Below are 15,800 nucleotides of genomic sequence, written 5' to 3'. Positions count from 1 at the left end.
ATCATAGTAGTATAAATATTTTATACATTTTTATTTTATTGAGTTACACGATAATTATTTTCATGTGTAAAAAATTGAGCCTGTATGAAGTATATGAACATATTCATTTATTTATTTTTATAGTTTCTTCTTTGAGTGAAATAGTAAAAATTAAACAGGGCTCATGCTAAAGAATCTGCTGGATTGTAGCTTTACTTGGTCCAAGGCTTCACTATTGACCAAGACAAAGCTCAAGGTCAAGCCCAAGCCCATTTACACTGCCATCTAAAACCCTAGCAGCTGCTGCAAAAAACGGCAAACCCTAGCAGCATACTCGCACTTATAAATAGTTGTGTGTGTTCTCTCATAAATCTCAGCCATCGGAGCCTCCCGAGTCCCGAATCAAAAATGGCGGTGCCGTTGCTTTCGAAGAAGATCGTGAAGAAGAGGGTCAAGAAGTTCAAGAGGCCCCAGAGCGACCGCAAGATCTCCGTTAAGGTATAAGCATTTTTCTCGCGCGCCTCAAATCTTGAAATTTGTGTAATTTGATTTGATTCATGAAAGGATATGATGATAGTATTTTGTCGCCCCAGTCTTAAGTTGCACCTATACAAGGTGTAAGGTGGTGATTGACATTCTTATCTGATCCTTTTCTTAATTTGAAATATTTTTTTTAAAAATTATTATCTTTGTTTCAATATTGATGATTTGTTCTTGTCTTATATAATTTATATTGCAAATGGGATGTGACGATAAACTTGTTGACACCCAGTCTTACCATCTATTTTGATGCATGGTGACCCTCTGACTATCTGATCCCATTTATAGGCTTTCACATTGTAAGATCTGAATTATTTGTGGTTTTTTTTGTGTGTTTAAATTTTGAACTTGTTTAAGCATGTTTTGTATATTGGGATTTGATGATAATTTATGACACCCAGTCTTACTTGCTCCTTTGGTGTGCTACCTGGTGAGAGATTAATTTCCTGATCCCTTTATCCATGTTTATAAATGGGCCTCAGTGTCTTACATTTTTCAAGTCATTGTTTTTTTTCATGTATCTGTGTTTTTATGTTTGAACTCACTGTAATGCCCTTTTTCATGAGAATAACAATGTTGATGAGATATGAGGATGCTTATCCACCTATTCTGTAATAGAATGATGATTCAAAACATGCACTACCATCTGATCTCATACAATTGATTCAAGTCTTTACTTTTATGTTATTGTTTCTTTTGTTTTGTATCAGTGATTTGATATTGATGTGTTCATGCCCGTGGTATCTAATGTCCAGAGTCTATGCCTGTACCTGGATGTTTCGTTTTAAGGGCATATAGAAATTTTTACAGGCCTGCGACACAGCTGGCTTTTGTTAATAATAAGCCTTCTGTTACTATTTTCCTGTTTACATCTTGAATTCACTTAAATATGTAATTCATCCCTTTTGCAATAAAATCCTTTCCTAAAACAAAATAAATGGTTAGAATTTTCATTGATGAATGTTCCCTCTCTGCAATCAATGATGCAATTTTTCCCAAAATTATGATCATCTGTGATTAATATCCAAATTATCACCATCTTTCGACTGAGATTGCAGTAAAGATCTTCTATATTCTTGTTTTTCTGTGTAGTCAATAGATTGACAGGTTGTGATTGGTTTACAATGTTTTTAAGATAAATTTTTCTTGTATTGTGTTAAACAGGAAAACTGGCGCAGACCCAAGGGTATTGATTCTCGTGTGAGGAGAAAGTTTAAGGGATGCACTTTGATGCCAAATATTGGTTACGGGTCTGACAAGAAGACCCGACACTATCTTCCCAATGGTTTCAAGAAATTTGTTGTTCACAATGTTAAGGACTTGGAACTGCTCATGATGCACAACAGGTTCCCCATTTAACAAACTTATTTTAGTGTGTCAACTGAATAATCTGAATGGGTTATTGAAATAAGGTATTCTATGATTTCAGGACCTACTGTGCAGAGATTGCACACAATGTATCAACAAGGAAGAGGAAGGATATAGTAGAGAGAGCTGCCCAGCTTGATGTGGTAGTGACAAACAAGACTGCCAGGCTACGTAGCCAGGAGGACGAGTAGACATTCAATTAATGTCTTTTATGTATTTGTGACCTTTAGGTTTTTGACCGGTATTTTATTTGTTCAAAAGAATTTGTAACATGGTATACAATTAAAGATTTTATTTCGCATTTTGTTTATCTTGCCATCTCAAATTGTTTCTTTTGTCACCGGAAATGATATCCATTTTTCTCGGCTACTGAGGTTATTTATTCTATAATTAGGATGGAATGCTAAAGAAATAACTCACTTGTAATTAGTCAGGAATAAATGATAACTATTAAAATCAGTATGATTCTGTAGTTTTTATAAGACTACCACAGACTCGGTATGAATCAAATTACAGAGAAACCAAAGCGGATGATTATAAGACTACCATAGACTCAATCTTTCCTGCATTTTTGATTTTATTTAACAATTGCATGTTGATTATGTGAGAAAGACATTCCAACGTAAAATCCTGCGATCATTACTTGTTAGCTTCTTGGTGAACAATTTGCAACTTAAAAGGACTCCCAAGTCCCAACACGAGTGTGCATGAGATCCTAACAAAAATGTACTGCATAGTAGTGTAACAATTAAGTAATTCCTCCTTTTTAAAGTGTAGTAAACTCGGCGGAAGGCAAAATTCCATTAGAGCATCATGAAATCCTAGGTGCCATGTTTTGCTAAACACTGAACATGAACGTGCTCATCCTTGTTACTCGCAGTCATAAGGTTATCTTACTTGGACCATGGATGCTGACCGTGTTTTTTTTTATACTGGAATAAATCAATAAGAATGAACACTATGTGAAGACAAACAGTTATTAACACAAAACGCAGATGGTAGGATCACCCTAGTAAGGTAAAAAATGGTGTCGTTTTAAAATGAAATCCATTCTAGAGCGTAGAGGTATAAGAACGACAGCAAAGTATAATCAACAATGGACGAAGACATGGAAGGTACTGGTTTGCCATAAAATTGCAATCCCCTGCTGTCCAAGAGATCTGTTATTGGCTTACTGAAACGGTATCAAGACAGAAGTAAATGATGATTGAAATGCACAGTTGCACATAGCAAGACGGGGAGTTAAATTTCAGAAAAAGACTACAGGGCTTTGCTGAGCTAGTAGATGAAGTTTGGCTATAAAGTTCATAATGTGCTAAAACATAAGTATCAAATAGAATCTTAAACGCCTTGGACAAATGTTGCATTAGCTAATTTAGACTTGAAGCCCTTCTTAAGTTTCAATATAGAGACGTCTCAAAATCTATAAGAAAACATTCTAACGAAGAGGAAGAGAGAAGGGGATATCCCATAGTTGTACTTGTATAACATCATGGCAACTCACAAAATCATCAATCATCATTAGAATACAATAAAAGAACAAGCAAGTACAACAAGAAGCTCGATTTACCCCAATGGTATGAATCTGAAACTGACTAGACCTGATTCAACTATAAAAATTCCCAATAAACATTGAAACCATCAGCATCAACATGATCAGCATGTATTTACGCCGTCCTTGCAATCTTTAGTCAAATTATAGAATGTCTCCACGTGTGTCTTACCACGATAAAAGACTTCTGTATCGACTGCAGCTCTCATGTATCCATCAAACTCGACGGGTTTTCCGTTGTTGAGAAGTGTGGTTTCGTTGTACCACTCACTCGTAGTTCCCCACAGTTCCTTATAATCATCAAGCAAATGGACCTTGTAGTTGGGTCTCAACTTGTCGAAGTAATTGTAGAAAGGCTCATTGGTGGCAATATACAAATTCCTCTGAGGTTGGATCATTCCTTTCAGCTTCTCAACAAGAACATCCGGCGATGTGTCGTAATCTAAATGAGGCCACAGCTCCTTGTTCTGAGCTTTCTCCCCTCGAACCACATGGACTGCATCAAAATCCCAGTCCATCCTTCCACTGATCTCTGTAACAATATTCATCAACCTCTTGGACTTCCACAAAGCATGCCAGGGCCTCTGAATATACTTTGCAGCCTCGCCTTCGCAGACTCTATACCAGTAATTCTCCGGCTCTGGCGCATCAAACTGCCTCCAAATGATGGTGCTCTTGTCCTTCTTAAGCTGCATGGGAGTCGCCTTGTGTGTCACAACCTTCCTAACAGGAACCTTGTTCCTCTTCAAATGGGTCTTATCCCACTTCTTCCAATCTCTCACGAACTCACCTTCCTCCACAATGGAAGCCACCTCCTTCAGATGCTCGAAATCGAAATAATACCGAAAATCCTTCCCTTCCTCATCCTTATGGCTAGGATTATATGTTGCAGCTAAGCAAACACTCAAATCCATCACAAAAGTCCTATTCAAAAACATAGCCTCACCCAATCCACACAAGAAACTCCACATATAATGATTCATCCCTTTGCAATAATCCCCACCCCTTGAATAATACAGATACTTGCCATTCCTAAAGTTAATTGCGGATCCCAAAGTAGGAATAGTATCATTAATCTCATCATCACGGTTTGAAATTTTTGGCAAAGCCTTACCCTTACCGTTGGCACCACTGCGAGCACCTTCATTTCGCGGACGGAGCGCCGGGTTCCTCCGCGCATTGCTACCTGAATGCCATCGGCCGGCGTGCACCACCTTGTACTTACAATCGTCGGTGAGCTGCAGCTTGAACCGCCGGAAGTCACGGTACTTCCGCCACGACTTCTCCCTCTTGTTCCGGAACCGCCACGCGACGTCGCACTCGTCGGCTGTAGAGCCGTTCACCGGCGTCTGGTAATCAAAGAACGCGATCGACTTGAAAGTCCTTAGGTTGAACCTCTCGACTGCAATCAAGACGCGAGGATCGGAGCAGTTTAGGGTTCCGGAGGCGGCTGCGTCGGCGCAGGGTCCGCGGACGACGCCGACGGCGTCATCAGAGTCGGCAGGGGAAGCTAACGGCGGGGTTAAATTTGCGATCCGCTCCTCGGCCTTCTCGATGACGGCCTCCGTGACGGCAGGAGCGGCGGCCGATTGTGAAGGAAAGGGAAGCGGCGGATCCTGTGGCGAAGGGGAAATATCCTCGCCGGTTTTGATGATAGAAGTGTCGATGTGAAACGTGGCATTTTCTGATTGGGTGAAGAGAGTAGTGAGTGCTGGCGCTGATTGGAGCCATGGGTCTGGTGGCTGGTAGGTAATGGCAATGACGGTGAAGATTAGGACCGAGAAAACGAAGACAGAGAAACAGAGGTTGCTTATGAGCTTTATCATGTTCTGTGCTATTGGCTCCGCTGCCGTGGTGGCGGCGGCGGCGGAGCTGCTTGGGTGTGAGTGTGAGTCCTTCATTGTGTTTCTGAGATCTGAGTTCTGGTGCGGGGTGGGTTCAAAGAAAAGAAAGCGATGCGGCAATGCGTAGTGTGGAAGGAAGGTGGTTCAGATGAGTAGGATCTGCTGAGCGTGATTACTCACTTAACTCTCTGATTACTCATTAATCTAATCTTTTTTATTACTACTTACTTTCTACTTGCTCCTACTGGCATAGCAGCGGATACAGTTTGACTCTCTGAGGATCAAGATTCAAGAGTTCGATTCTGTTGTTGCCATATTCTTCTTCTTCGGTATGTCGGTCTTCGTTTGTAGCCACCGAATTTACAGTAGTGCGTATGTTGTCGCCGTCTCTTTTATTGTTTACTCTAATCTAAATATTTCTCTTGGCCTACATCTTCTATCATATTCTTACAACCTTTCCAACCTACCTACCATTATTGTTTTCTCTAAAACTCACAATGTGAAATTCACGATGTGAAATTACTAATTACTAATTACTAATTGAGAATAGTTAGATATAATATAATCAAATATGTAAAATTATTATCTAACTATTCTTAACTATCAATTTCCCAGGTTTCCAACTTAAAAATATTCACATTTTTAGTGTCTCAATATATTGTGCTAATAATTTTATTTATTTATACAGTTATTCGAATAGAAAGAAATATTCACTATGGTTTCTTAGACAAGAAATTCAATCAAAATTCATTGCATTTTGCCAGAGCTATGCTCAAATTGGTGTGCGTGGACTGAAGTAATTATGAGCTACTGGTCCCAATAGTTGGCACTTTGAAAACATTTTTTCCTAAATAAAATCACCCAAAAGGGATTGTAAGCACCTATATTTTATTAACTACACATATGAACATAGTTCAGTTGTTCACATCGACTATTATGCATTTCAGGTCAGCGGAATGCATGGTTGTAATCATGATAACGGAAATTCTTGTATATGAAGTGAGCTAGCCAACGAGACAAGGCGAATGAGAGCACTGCAACCACAACCATTGAACTTCTTGTGAATGTAGACATGGTTCCCTGCTTCATTGCAGCAACAATCCCTATTGAAGCAACACATATGATCTGAAGCGCCACTTCAGCCACATTGAGGCTCTTATATGCAAGGTTGCAGCTCCGGCAGTTCACCACATGCGACCAATACCTGTCAAAAAGCTGCTCCCTGGGTGGCGTTGGCGCAAGAACTCCACTGTATTTACCTCTCCAATCAACTTGCCCACCTGCATACTTGTTTAGCCACTTTCTAAAACCGACCACAAGTGCATCTGACTTTGTTGGCACGAAACAGGCTTTCGCCCAGTTCGCTGAACCAACATCCATAAGTTTGTATTCCTGTCAAAACAATTTCATCCTTCTCAGAGGATGGTAAACAAAGGAAGAGTAGTAGCTATTCAGACACAAATCTGAATTACCTCAACATGAAGAAGATATAAATCTGAATCTAGAATAAGGTTTTGTCCAACATGAAAAAACCACCGCGGCACAATTTTGTCCATCCACAGTCCAAAGTTTCGTGGGAAGCACCATATCAGTCTGCTTTTACCAGGACTAACCGGAATGCAAACAAAGATTAAGGAAAATTTCTTCTGTTTTGATGACTTCTGCATTAATCAAATTCAACACACATTATACAACCTCATAAAAAACTGTGTTGGTATGTTTGCACCAAAAACTCACATTTCTCAACAATTTACCTGATTTTCACCGGATGGGGCTGGTTGATCATGGCTATATGCATAAAATACGCATGGCGGCATGAATTTGCTTTTGCTCCAACCCTGCTCTGCTAAAAAACCGTTGACATCTAACTTTTCAATTGCCAATTCTAGTGGCCTGCCTCCTTCTCTATCAACTTTCACTGCAGAGTCAGTTAAGCCCTCTACACATGAGTGCCATATATAAAAACAAATATAAATTGAACTGAATTTAAAGGATTTATCTTATATGCCTTTTGGTTTCTGCGTACGCATTATTCCATAATGTGCGTACGGAACATGTGCAGGGTCCATAAGGTTCTCTATCAGCACCTCATAGCTGAAATCAATATTCATTTTGTTAGAAAGCTGTGCTAAGCGGAGAAACAGTTTTCATGGCTTGAAAGAAATCTCTTGGATTCTGGAAATATGATACATACCCATAAGGAATATCTCTGTTTCCCATCAAGCTAGTGTATGAGGGATCATCAATCTCTGGTATGTATGGGGGTTTCTTTCTTTCAAGAATATCTTTATATTGAGGATCAGAATTTGGCCAAAACCACAAGATACCACTCTGCACGGTACTTGGGTATGCGGCTACACATGCTTTTTTGAAGGTATGAAACTGCACATTACCACAACTTAATGATTGCTTTATAGAGCATATCAGACAATGAAAGGAAAACAAGACAAAAATTAATAGAACATTGACTATGAATGTTACTAATAAGAATTGTTGTTACCGGAGGAGCATCAGGGGGTGCCTGAGGAATGAGCTTACAGTCCCCAGAGCCATTAAAACACCAACCATGGTAGACACACTGCAATCTGCCCCATTGATCGATCCTTCCCTCAGACAAAGGTGCCAATCTGTGAGGGCATGCATCATCAAACACCTTCCATGCACTCTCATTCCTATCCCACCACACAACCACATCAATCCCCAAAACTTTCTTCCCGTGGGGTGCCCTCTTGTCAAGGTCACATATTGGCATCACTGGATACCACTGAGAGTACCAATCAAACTTCTCTCCCTTTGATTCAACTTCCGTCTCAGCCTCAGGTGTGTTGCTGGATTCTGTCAATGGAGATGGTGACAAGGCAGTGAAAAGCTTGGATTTTGATTTGTTTCCATGAACTATAGAGAGTAATGGTGAATTGGTTACTTGAGTAGTAGTATTAGTAGTAGTAGTAGTGCTGAAGAACATGGATTTCCTAAGTGGTGGGGTTGTTGGTTCATGCGGTGTTGGGATGTGAAGAAATGAAGGAGCAGAGAAAGATATCATAGTTTCCATAGTTCCCTTTGGTTCAATGAATCCAAAGGAACTAGAAGTACGAGAGAGGAACACAAATGCAAGAAACCCAACACTTCAACTCATCAGAAGATGTTGAAGAAAAACTAGTGGCTCAAGTTTGTCAATTTTATGGTGATCATTCCGTTTTTGGTATTTATGTGACGAAAAGAAGCCTGAGCCTCAAAAATGTGCAAGGACAAAATGCTTGCTCAACACACTATCTCTATCGTGTGGATACACTACCGATACTCCACACTATTTACCTTTACCTTTTTAGTAGAAAATAGAAATAGATCCTCCTAATTTTTTTATTTTAATTAAGAAAAAAAAAATAGAATCTCTCATTTCTTTCGTATTCTTTTATATTTGTTTAAAGTAAAAACTCACGTGCACTCGACTTTACTTACTGATTTGACTAAATTTTTATCTAACGACTCTTACTTATCAACTTTACGGAAATTATGATATGCACGAAAAAAAATCGTGGTCTGATGTTTTTGGGTATGTCTAAAACGAGCACAACCATTATGTGTTTATTGGATGCGCCACACTTATATAAACCATTAGATTTAATTAGATAAAAATCAAAGGCTAATATGAAAGAAGAGCATTGATGTACTCTAATAAATACAGAATATCCTAATACATAAATAAATGCTTTAAATGACAATACTTTAATATACAATATTTTAAATGGTAACAGAATCTTTTATTTTTAAATAATTAAATATAAAATATATAAATACAAGCATGTTTTCACTCTTAAGCACAATTAAAGGAGAATTTACAAAACCATGCTATTTCATTGGATAAATGGGAGAAAGGTTGACAAAACCCTCTAAATTCAACACAAGATAAATTCTAAATATGGGGTTTATCAGAAGCCTGCCCTGCCCCGCCAAAGCCCGCGGTTTAAGCAGTCCGGATTAGGCCGGCTTTTGCTATTTGGCAGTCCCAATTTTTCAGCCCAACCCGCCTTTTTGGCGGGTTACGCGAGCCGGCCCGGCGGGTTAGGCCCGTTTGCCACCCCTATCCATAGCCATTCCAAAGAACGGCTTTGAACTAATTGATATAGTCCAATTTAAATTCTAATAGACGGATGAATCAAATGCATATCTAATTCAAGCATCACTTTAATATATGCAATAGTTATCACAACCCTAAATTATAGACTAATGCATCCTGATAATTAAAAATTTATATGTGACACGAAATTATGTGAACTAAAGAGCAAAAGACAACTACAAAATAGCAGCACGATCAAATACACTCTCTTTAACTAATCGTAGATCTACTACAAATTGAAATCAAACACAGAAGAGCAATCAGAGAGAGAAACAACGAGGTTACAGAGAGTAAAGATTCAATTTTTAATATTTTATCAAATTATACATTTATTCTTTTAAATAATTTTTTAATTACAAAATAGCTTAATCATAGTTAACATAATAACCAATTAAAAGGTGACATGTCATAAAGGGTAATTTACATGTTAAAATATAAAAAATAGAGTAGAATTTATCATATATATATATATGAAAAATTAGTGTACAAATGTCATAATATTTTCAAAATATTTTTTTTGTATTTATATGTTTTATATTTTTAATTACGTAAGTTTGATTGGTTTATGTCTTACTAATATAAGTAAGACCTATATGTTTACTTTAGGTCTTACAAATGTCATAATATTTTCAAAATACTTTTATTTTTTTTATATTTATATATTTTATATTTTTATGTTACAGTTTAAAATTTTATTTAAATATGATTTTTTAATATTATAAAAATTTCTTGCATAATAATTAATCTTATTGAATAAAGAATACTCATATTTTTGTATTTATATATTGTATATTTAATTATTTAAGAATAAAAGATTTTGTTACCATTTAAAATATTGTGTATTAAAGTATTATCATTTAAAACATTTATTTATGTACTAGGATATTCTATATTTATTAGAGTCCATCAATGCTCTTCTTTCATATTAACCTTTGATTTTTATCTAATCAAATCTAATAATCTATATAAATGTAGCGTATCCAATAAGTACATAATGGTCGTGCTCGTTTTAGACATACCCGATGCGGGGTTCAAACCTCAACTATGACAGGAAAAGGTGAAAATTAAGGTTAAAATACGAATGACATAGTAACAATATGATCTTAGATATCATACTTTATCTAATTTGAACGAAAAAACAAAAGATTTTGTGTTACCCAACTCTGTTTAGACAAAGCCACATCATATTGGACCCACAAGAACCACAAGTATTGGGTACACAGCAATATGCTCTCTCCGCCAACCGGAAATCGTTATCCCAAAATCTCATCCACTCCCTCTCATTCCCTCCACTCATTCCTCACTTGATAAACCATAGCAAATTGAGCATCTCATGAACACACAAGGAGAGATAACACCAATCTCAACATAAACCAACCAAACCAATACACCACAACCCTCTTTCTCTAGCTCTCTTTCTGCTGTTGTAATCTACTTACACTGCAGAAGCCCCAAAAGGTACTCCATCTGCGACAATGTCTTGTTCCAATCTCACTATGTCGGGTGTCTTCAAAACCTTCTCTTTCTGATGCCTCCAACCTCTCTTTCCATTCTGTTCTCAACCCTTTTCAGCTCCCTTCACAAAATTCACCCTCATGCAGCCTCTCACGTTCTTCTGTCACCCCAGTACAGTGTGGTCTCAGAGAGCTCAGAACCCGCATTGAATCTGTCAAAAACACACAGAAGATCACAGAAGCAATGAAGCTTGTTGCAGCCGCTAAAGTCAGAAGGACTCAAGAAGCTGTTGTTAATGGAAGACCCTTCTCAGAGACTCTTGTTGAGGTCCTCTACAACATCAACGAGCAGCTCCAAACTGAGGACATTGATGTCCCTCTCACAAAAGTTAGGCCAGTGAAGAAGGTAGCACTGGTTGTGTGCACTGGTGATAGAGGTCTCTGGTGGTTTCAACAATAACATCATCAAGAAAGCTGAGGCAAGAATTGCTGAATTGAAGGATCTTGGTCTTGACTACACTATCATTAGTGTTGGCAAGAAGGGTAACTCTTACTTCCTCCGTAGACCTTACATACCAGTTGATCGGTTTCTAGAAGAAGGATCGCTCCCAACTGCGAAAGAGGCTCAGGCAATTGCTGATGATGCCTTCTCGCTGTTTTCAGTGAAGAGGTTGACAAAGTAGAACTCTTGTACACAAAGTTTGTGTCATTGGTGAAATCAGATCCTGTGATTCATACCTTACTTCCACTATCGCCAAAGGGAGAGATTTGTGACATCAATGGAAACTGTGTTGATGCTGCTGATGATGAGTTCTTCAGGCTAACAACAAAGGAAGGAAAGCTAACTGTAGAGAGGAATGCTGTGAGGACAAAGACAGAAGACTATTCACCAATTTTGGAGTTTGAACAAGATCCTGTTCAGATCCTTGATGCTCTCTTGCCGCTTTATCTCAACAGCCAAGAGAGCACTTCAAGAATCACTTGCAAGTGAGCTTGCTGCTAGAATGAGTGCAATGAGCAGTGCAACTGATAATGCTGTTGAGTTGAAGAAGAACTTATCCATTGTCTACAATAGGGAACGTCAGGCTAAGATCACAGGTGAAATTCTTGAGATTGTTACTGGTGCCAATGCTCTTCAATAGGTTACTTTTGGCATCATCATCATTATCCATGGTTGGATTTATTTGTAGGTGTCCAATATCATAAAAGGGTGTTGTCGCTCCCCTTTGTTACATTCTAATGTTCTTATTTATGACCGTTATGAAACTATGCGATTTTTACACTTCTGAAATATAAAAAACTAAGAGTCTCAAAGGGAAACCTTTTATTTTTTTTTGTCAAGTTTTTTCCCACCTTTTCATCTCACAAATGATGTATGTAATAATAGATCTATATATTATGTCACTGTTTTGGAAGTTGTATCTAAAAATTTATCATTTAAATACTTTACTGTGGTTTTCACAATAACTAATTAATGATTTAGGTATTCTCATTGTTATATACAAGATATTCGCGCAACTCTTGTTTAGATATTTATGTTAGGTATTCTCATTGTTTAGATATTTTTTGTCAACTCTTGTCTATGTGAATGTATACTCATGTAGGAATCTTTGAGAGATTTCCTTACTAGGACTCATTTCTTTGCGTGATTAATTCTAGCAGAATGTTAGATCAATGATTATGGACAACCGAAAAATATAGTTTGGCTATGTAATTTTTCCAAGTACAATTAGGCATTTTGCAAAACCATGTTGTGTTAATCTGTAGTATTATCCATTATAGCTGCTTTTTGTTACATCCCTTGATTTGATGTGTCTTAATATCATAATATCCAGAATTTGCATATTGTGAAGGAGCTTATGCCTCTCAAAAAAGTTTCTTACTGAAGTTGCATTGCAGATGAAGATGTTGAAGATCTTCTCCCTGCTAATAATGTTCCTGGAAAATCTTCTGGGACTGTCTTGCCCTTTGTTGGTGTTGCTTGCCTTGGAGCCACTTTATTCGGTTATCATCTTGGGTATGGATTTTCATATTCATTTTACTCTGCAGATAACTGGATTTATACTGCAGCATATCTAGAATCTGTATTGCCATCAAAGTTATATGAGTGATTTGCACTACATCTTAATTGAGTGATTTTCATATTCATTATTCTTTTCCCATTTGGAAAACTTTGACAATGCCCTGTTTCTTGTAGGGTGGTAAATGGAGCTCTTGAGTACCTGGCCAAGGATCTTGGTATTACTGAGAACACTGTACTACAAGGTGCACCCTTTTTGTTGCAAATTAATCTAGTCTATTTGATCTTATGAGAAAAGAAAGCTGTAAATGTTTATGAAATACAATTTTCTTATTCTTTACCTCAGGCATTTTAAGTTTTATGTTCATGGAAAGTTTTCTGTTAATGTTACTTATAAACACATTGAACTGAGAAAAACCTTCAGTTTTTGTATGGTATGGAGTGTAATTTAATTATTTGTTACTTTTGCATTTTTGTGCAAAACCATTATTTATGTCCCACTATCTATAAAATTTTTGTTTCTAAAAGTTCCAGTTTCTCTTGAAAATGCTCCAACAATCCCTTTCTCATGATTTTCATGACTATAAAATCCATCAACAGGATGGATTGTCAGCTCTCTACTTGCTGGCGCCACTGTGGGTTCATTCACTGGTGGAGCATTGGCTGACAAATTCGGCCGAACTAGGACCTTTCAGTTAGATGCAATTCCACTAGCAGTTGGAGCATTTCTTTGGTCAATCAGTTGTCCTTGAGTTCAAGGTTTGATCTTTCATGTTTTTTTGAAATGATGCTGAACATCACAAATTACAGTGCTACAGCTCAAAGCATTCAGACGATGATTGTTGGCCGCTTGCTAGCTGGTATAGGAATCGGTGTTACATCTGCAATTGTACCATTATACATATCTGAGGTGGTGCTGCTATAAATTATTTTAACATTTCTAATCTTGTTTATATATTTTATATTGACTGCTTAGGTAATTCCTTACAATGAACAGATTTCTCCAACTGAAATTCGCGGTGCACTTGGATCTGTTAATCAACTTTTTATATGTATTGGGATTCTTGCAGCACTAGTAGCCGGTTTGCCTCTGGCAGGAAATCCTATATGGTATTGAGCTATTTATTTTTCTTCTGAATACAAATATCAAATAGAGATAGTAACATATATATGATTGTTAACCTTGAAATTTTGTTGTATAGTTGATGGAAGCCTTTAAATTTTTTGTTAAACTGTGAATCTAATGTTTGTTAACATGCATCCTCTTTTCCTTCTCTCTTTATTCAATTCCATAAGGTGGCGGACAATGTTTGGAATTTCGGTTGTTCCATCTGTTCTGTTAGCACTAGGAATGGCAGTTTCTCCAGAAAGTCCTAGATGGCTCTTTCAGGTTGTCCTGCAATTCCACAATCATTGACATGAATGGTTTCCTTAATGTTTCTAAGTAGCATGAAATTCTAGAATCATAGTGTTTATGTTTGGCAATTGCAACAAGTTTCTTGTAGGTTTTGTGAGAGACTTACATTTATTGTTTTACAGCAAGGGTATCTGATGCAGAGAAAGCAATTAAAACACTTTATGGAAAAGAAAGAGTTGCTTCGGTTATGCATGACTTAACAGCAGCAAGTCAAGGTTCTTCTGAACCTGAAGCAAGATGGTTTGATCTTTTTAGTAGCAGGTATCGGAAAGGTATTCAATAATTTAAGATTAATCCCATATTCCATTAACCAGGAGAAATAAAAAATCTAGTATAAGATTGGTTTCAATTTTTAGTTTACTCTGAAATTGATTGATGCTTTGTGAATTGGTGCTGCAGTTGTCAGTGTTGGAGCAGCACTTTTCTTGTTTCAGAAGTTTGCTGGAATTAATGCTGTGGTGTATTATTCGACTTCTGTTTTCCGCAGTGCTGGAATTGCTTCTGACATTGCAGCAAGTGCCCTTGTTGGTGCTTAAAATGTCTTCGGTTAGTATCATTATTTTTGTCCTGAAAAACTGGATAATGTGAACAAAGGTGAAGTTATTTCCTGCTGGTGTTTGATTTTGTTGCAGGCACTGTAATCGCTTCGTCCTTGATGGACAAACAAGGAAGGAAAAGTCTCCTTATCACAAGTTTTACCGGAATGGTAATAGTTTTTCTCATCTTATATCTGTCTAAGGCCTAATGCATAAGATTTTGAACACTAGGTTGAATTCTTTTCACTTTTCAGTCACAAATGCCTTTCAACTTGCTACTTCTCAATGAATGATTGTAAAGGTCTAGTTGACTTTTCTGATATTTGATTTTAGTTTTATGCATATAAGCTATTCATGATCTTATGATAAACAATGCATGAAATATCATTGGTGTTTTCTTTCCTAGGCTGTTTCTATGTTGCTTCTTTCTCTGTCTTTCACTTGGAGTGTCCTTGCACCATACTCTGGTACCCTTGCAGTGCTTGGAACTGTCGCGTAAGTATTATTTATTTATTTTTTTAATAACATAATTTCGTTCGACAAAAGACTACTTTATAGTTCATATTATTCCTTTTTCCGCTATTTCTTTTAACAATGATCAATGAACCTTAAACAGCTATGTGTTATCCTTTTCTCTTGGTGCTGGTCCTGTGCCTGCTCTTCTTCTACCTGAGATATTTGCCTCGAGAATCAGAGCTAAAGCGATCTCTTTGTCCTTAGGCACACATTGGGTAAGTAACTTTGCTATGGAAGATTATATCAACTTTAATCACTCCCTTTATGTTGCTGTCAAAATTTTGAATTTTCTTTTCACATTTTTGTTCAGAGGCTAAAAATGCAAGTCTAAAAACCTTAGTGTAGTGAGTGAGAGTTTATACCAATAATCACATGGCTAAGTTGACAAAATGATGAATGAAACAGAACAAGTTTTCTCTATATACTCTAATTACTCCACCTTGCTGTGTTGAGCTTT

General features: G+C 37.3%; 5 protein-coding genes and 1 pseudogene across 7 annotated transcripts in view; 4 read left to right on the top strand and 2 right to left on the bottom strand.

Moving 5' to 3' along the window:
- Nucleotides 275-2,205, top strand: LOC107629463 (60S ribosomal protein L32-1). Its single transcript, XM_016332265.2, has 3 exons — nt 275-477; nt 1,684-1,865; nt 1,949-2,205. Exons 1-3 carry the CDS (start codon nt 388-390, stop codon nt 2,076-2,078), a joined length of 402 nt encoding a protein of 133 aa, XP_016187751.1. The 5' UTR covers nt 275-387; the 3' UTR covers nt 2,079-2,205.
- Nucleotides 3,224-5,726, bottom strand: LOC107629464. Its single transcript, XM_016332266.2, has one exon. It carries the CDS (start codon nt 5,338-5,340, stop codon nt 3,544-3,546), a length of 1,797 nt encoding a protein of 598 aa, XP_016187752.1. The 5' UTR covers nt 5,341-5,726; the 3' UTR covers nt 3,224-3,543.
- On the bottom strand, nt 6,232-8,513 carry LOC107629465 (protochlorophyllide-dependent translocon component 52, chloroplastic). The gene is made up of 6 exons (XM_016332267.2): nt 7,784-8,513; nt 7,478-7,665; nt 7,292-7,377; nt 7,038-7,201; nt 6,756-6,944; nt 6,232-6,675 (listed from the first exon to the last, which is right to left on the bottom strand). The coding sequence occupies exons 1-6, from the start codon at nt 8,333-8,335 to the stop codon at nt 6,232-6,234; spliced, it is 1,623 nt and encodes a 540-aa protein (XP_016187753.1). The 5' UTR covers nt 8,336-8,513.
- On the top strand, nt 10,671-12,258 carry LOC110262378 (annotated as a pseudogene).
- On the top strand, nt 12,025-15,036 carry LOC110262445 (plastidic glucose transporter 4-like). The gene is made up of 9 exons (XM_021120107.1): nt 12,025-12,040; nt 12,754-12,952; nt 13,052-13,119; nt 13,475-13,607; nt 13,685-13,763; nt 13,851-13,956; nt 14,414-14,563; nt 14,691-14,819; nt 14,924-15,036. The coding sequence occupies exons 1-9, from the start codon at nt 12,025-12,027 to the stop codon at nt 15,034-15,036; spliced, it is 993 nt and encodes a 330-aa protein (XP_020975766.1).
- The window catches only part of LOC107629467 (plastidic glucose transporter 4-like), a 4,881-nt gene continuing 3,771 nt past the window's right edge, over nt 14,691-15,800 (top strand). For 2 of the 3 annotated variants that reach the window (XM_021117655.1, XM_021117656.1), the window contains exons 1-5: nt 14,691-14,837; nt 14,924-14,997; nt 15,082-15,128; nt 15,234-15,322; nt 15,444-15,558. Coding sequence is in view for 1 of the 3 variants with exons in the window: in XM_021117656.1 (XP_020973315.1) it covers nt 15,117-15,128; nt 15,234-15,322; nt 15,444-15,558 (216 nt within the window). In the remaining 2 variants the exon portion in view is untranslated. The remainder of the gene's footprint in view (nt 14,838-14,923; nt 14,998-15,081; nt 15,129-15,233; nt 15,323-15,443; nt 15,559-15,800) is intronic. The other variant, XM_021117654.1, reaches the window with a different exon arrangement.

This window comes from Arachis ipaensis, chromosome B03 (assembly GCF_000816755.2).
Source record: "Arachis ipaensis cultivar K30076 chromosome B03, Araip1.1, whole genome shotgun sequence".
NCBI lineage: Eukaryota > Viridiplantae > Streptophyta > Magnoliopsida > Fabales > Fabaceae > Arachis > Arachis ipaensis.
This window is presented reverse-complemented; position numbering and strand designations above follow the sequence as displayed.

Bases quoted from the DNA above. Each gene is read 5' to 3' on its own strand.
- LOC107629463 (XM_016332265.2), top strand. From the start codon at position 388: ATGGCGGTGCCGTTGCTTTCGAAGAAGATCGTGAAGAAGAGGGTCAAG. The intron at 478-1,683 runs GTATAAGCATTT...TGTGTTAAACAG, and splicing joins ACCGCAAGATCTCCGTTAAG to GAAAACTGGCGCAGACCCAA. The intron at 1,866-1,948 runs GTTCCCCATTTA...CTATGATTTCAG, and splicing joins CTGCTCATGATGCACAACAG to GACCTACTGTGCAGAGATTG.
- LOC107629464 (XM_016332266.2), bottom strand. From the start codon at position 5,340: ATGAAGGACTCACACTCACACCCAAGCAGCTCCGCCGCCGCCGCCACC.
- LOC107629465 (XM_016332267.2), bottom strand. From the start codon at position 8,335: ATGGAAACTATGATATCTTTCTCTGCTCCTTCATTTCTTCACATCCCA. The intron at 7,202-7,291 runs GCATATAAGATA...CTGACTCTGCAG, and splicing joins GCGTACGCAGAAACCAAAAG to TGAAAGTTGATAGAGAAGGA. The intron at 6,945-7,037 runs GTAAATTGTTGA...TGATTAATGCAG, and splicing joins CCCCATCCGGTGAAAATCAG to AAGTCATCAAAACAGAAGAA.
- LOC110262445 (XM_021120107.1), top strand. The intron at 13,957-14,413 runs GTTTGCCTCTGG...ATTGTTTTACAG, and splicing joins TCTTGCAGCACTAGTAGCCG to CAAGGGTATCTGATGCAGAG. The intron at 14,564-14,690 runs GTATTCAATAAT...TTGGTGCTGCAG, and splicing joins TAGTAGCAGGTATCGGAAAG to TTGTCAGTGTTGGAGCAGCA.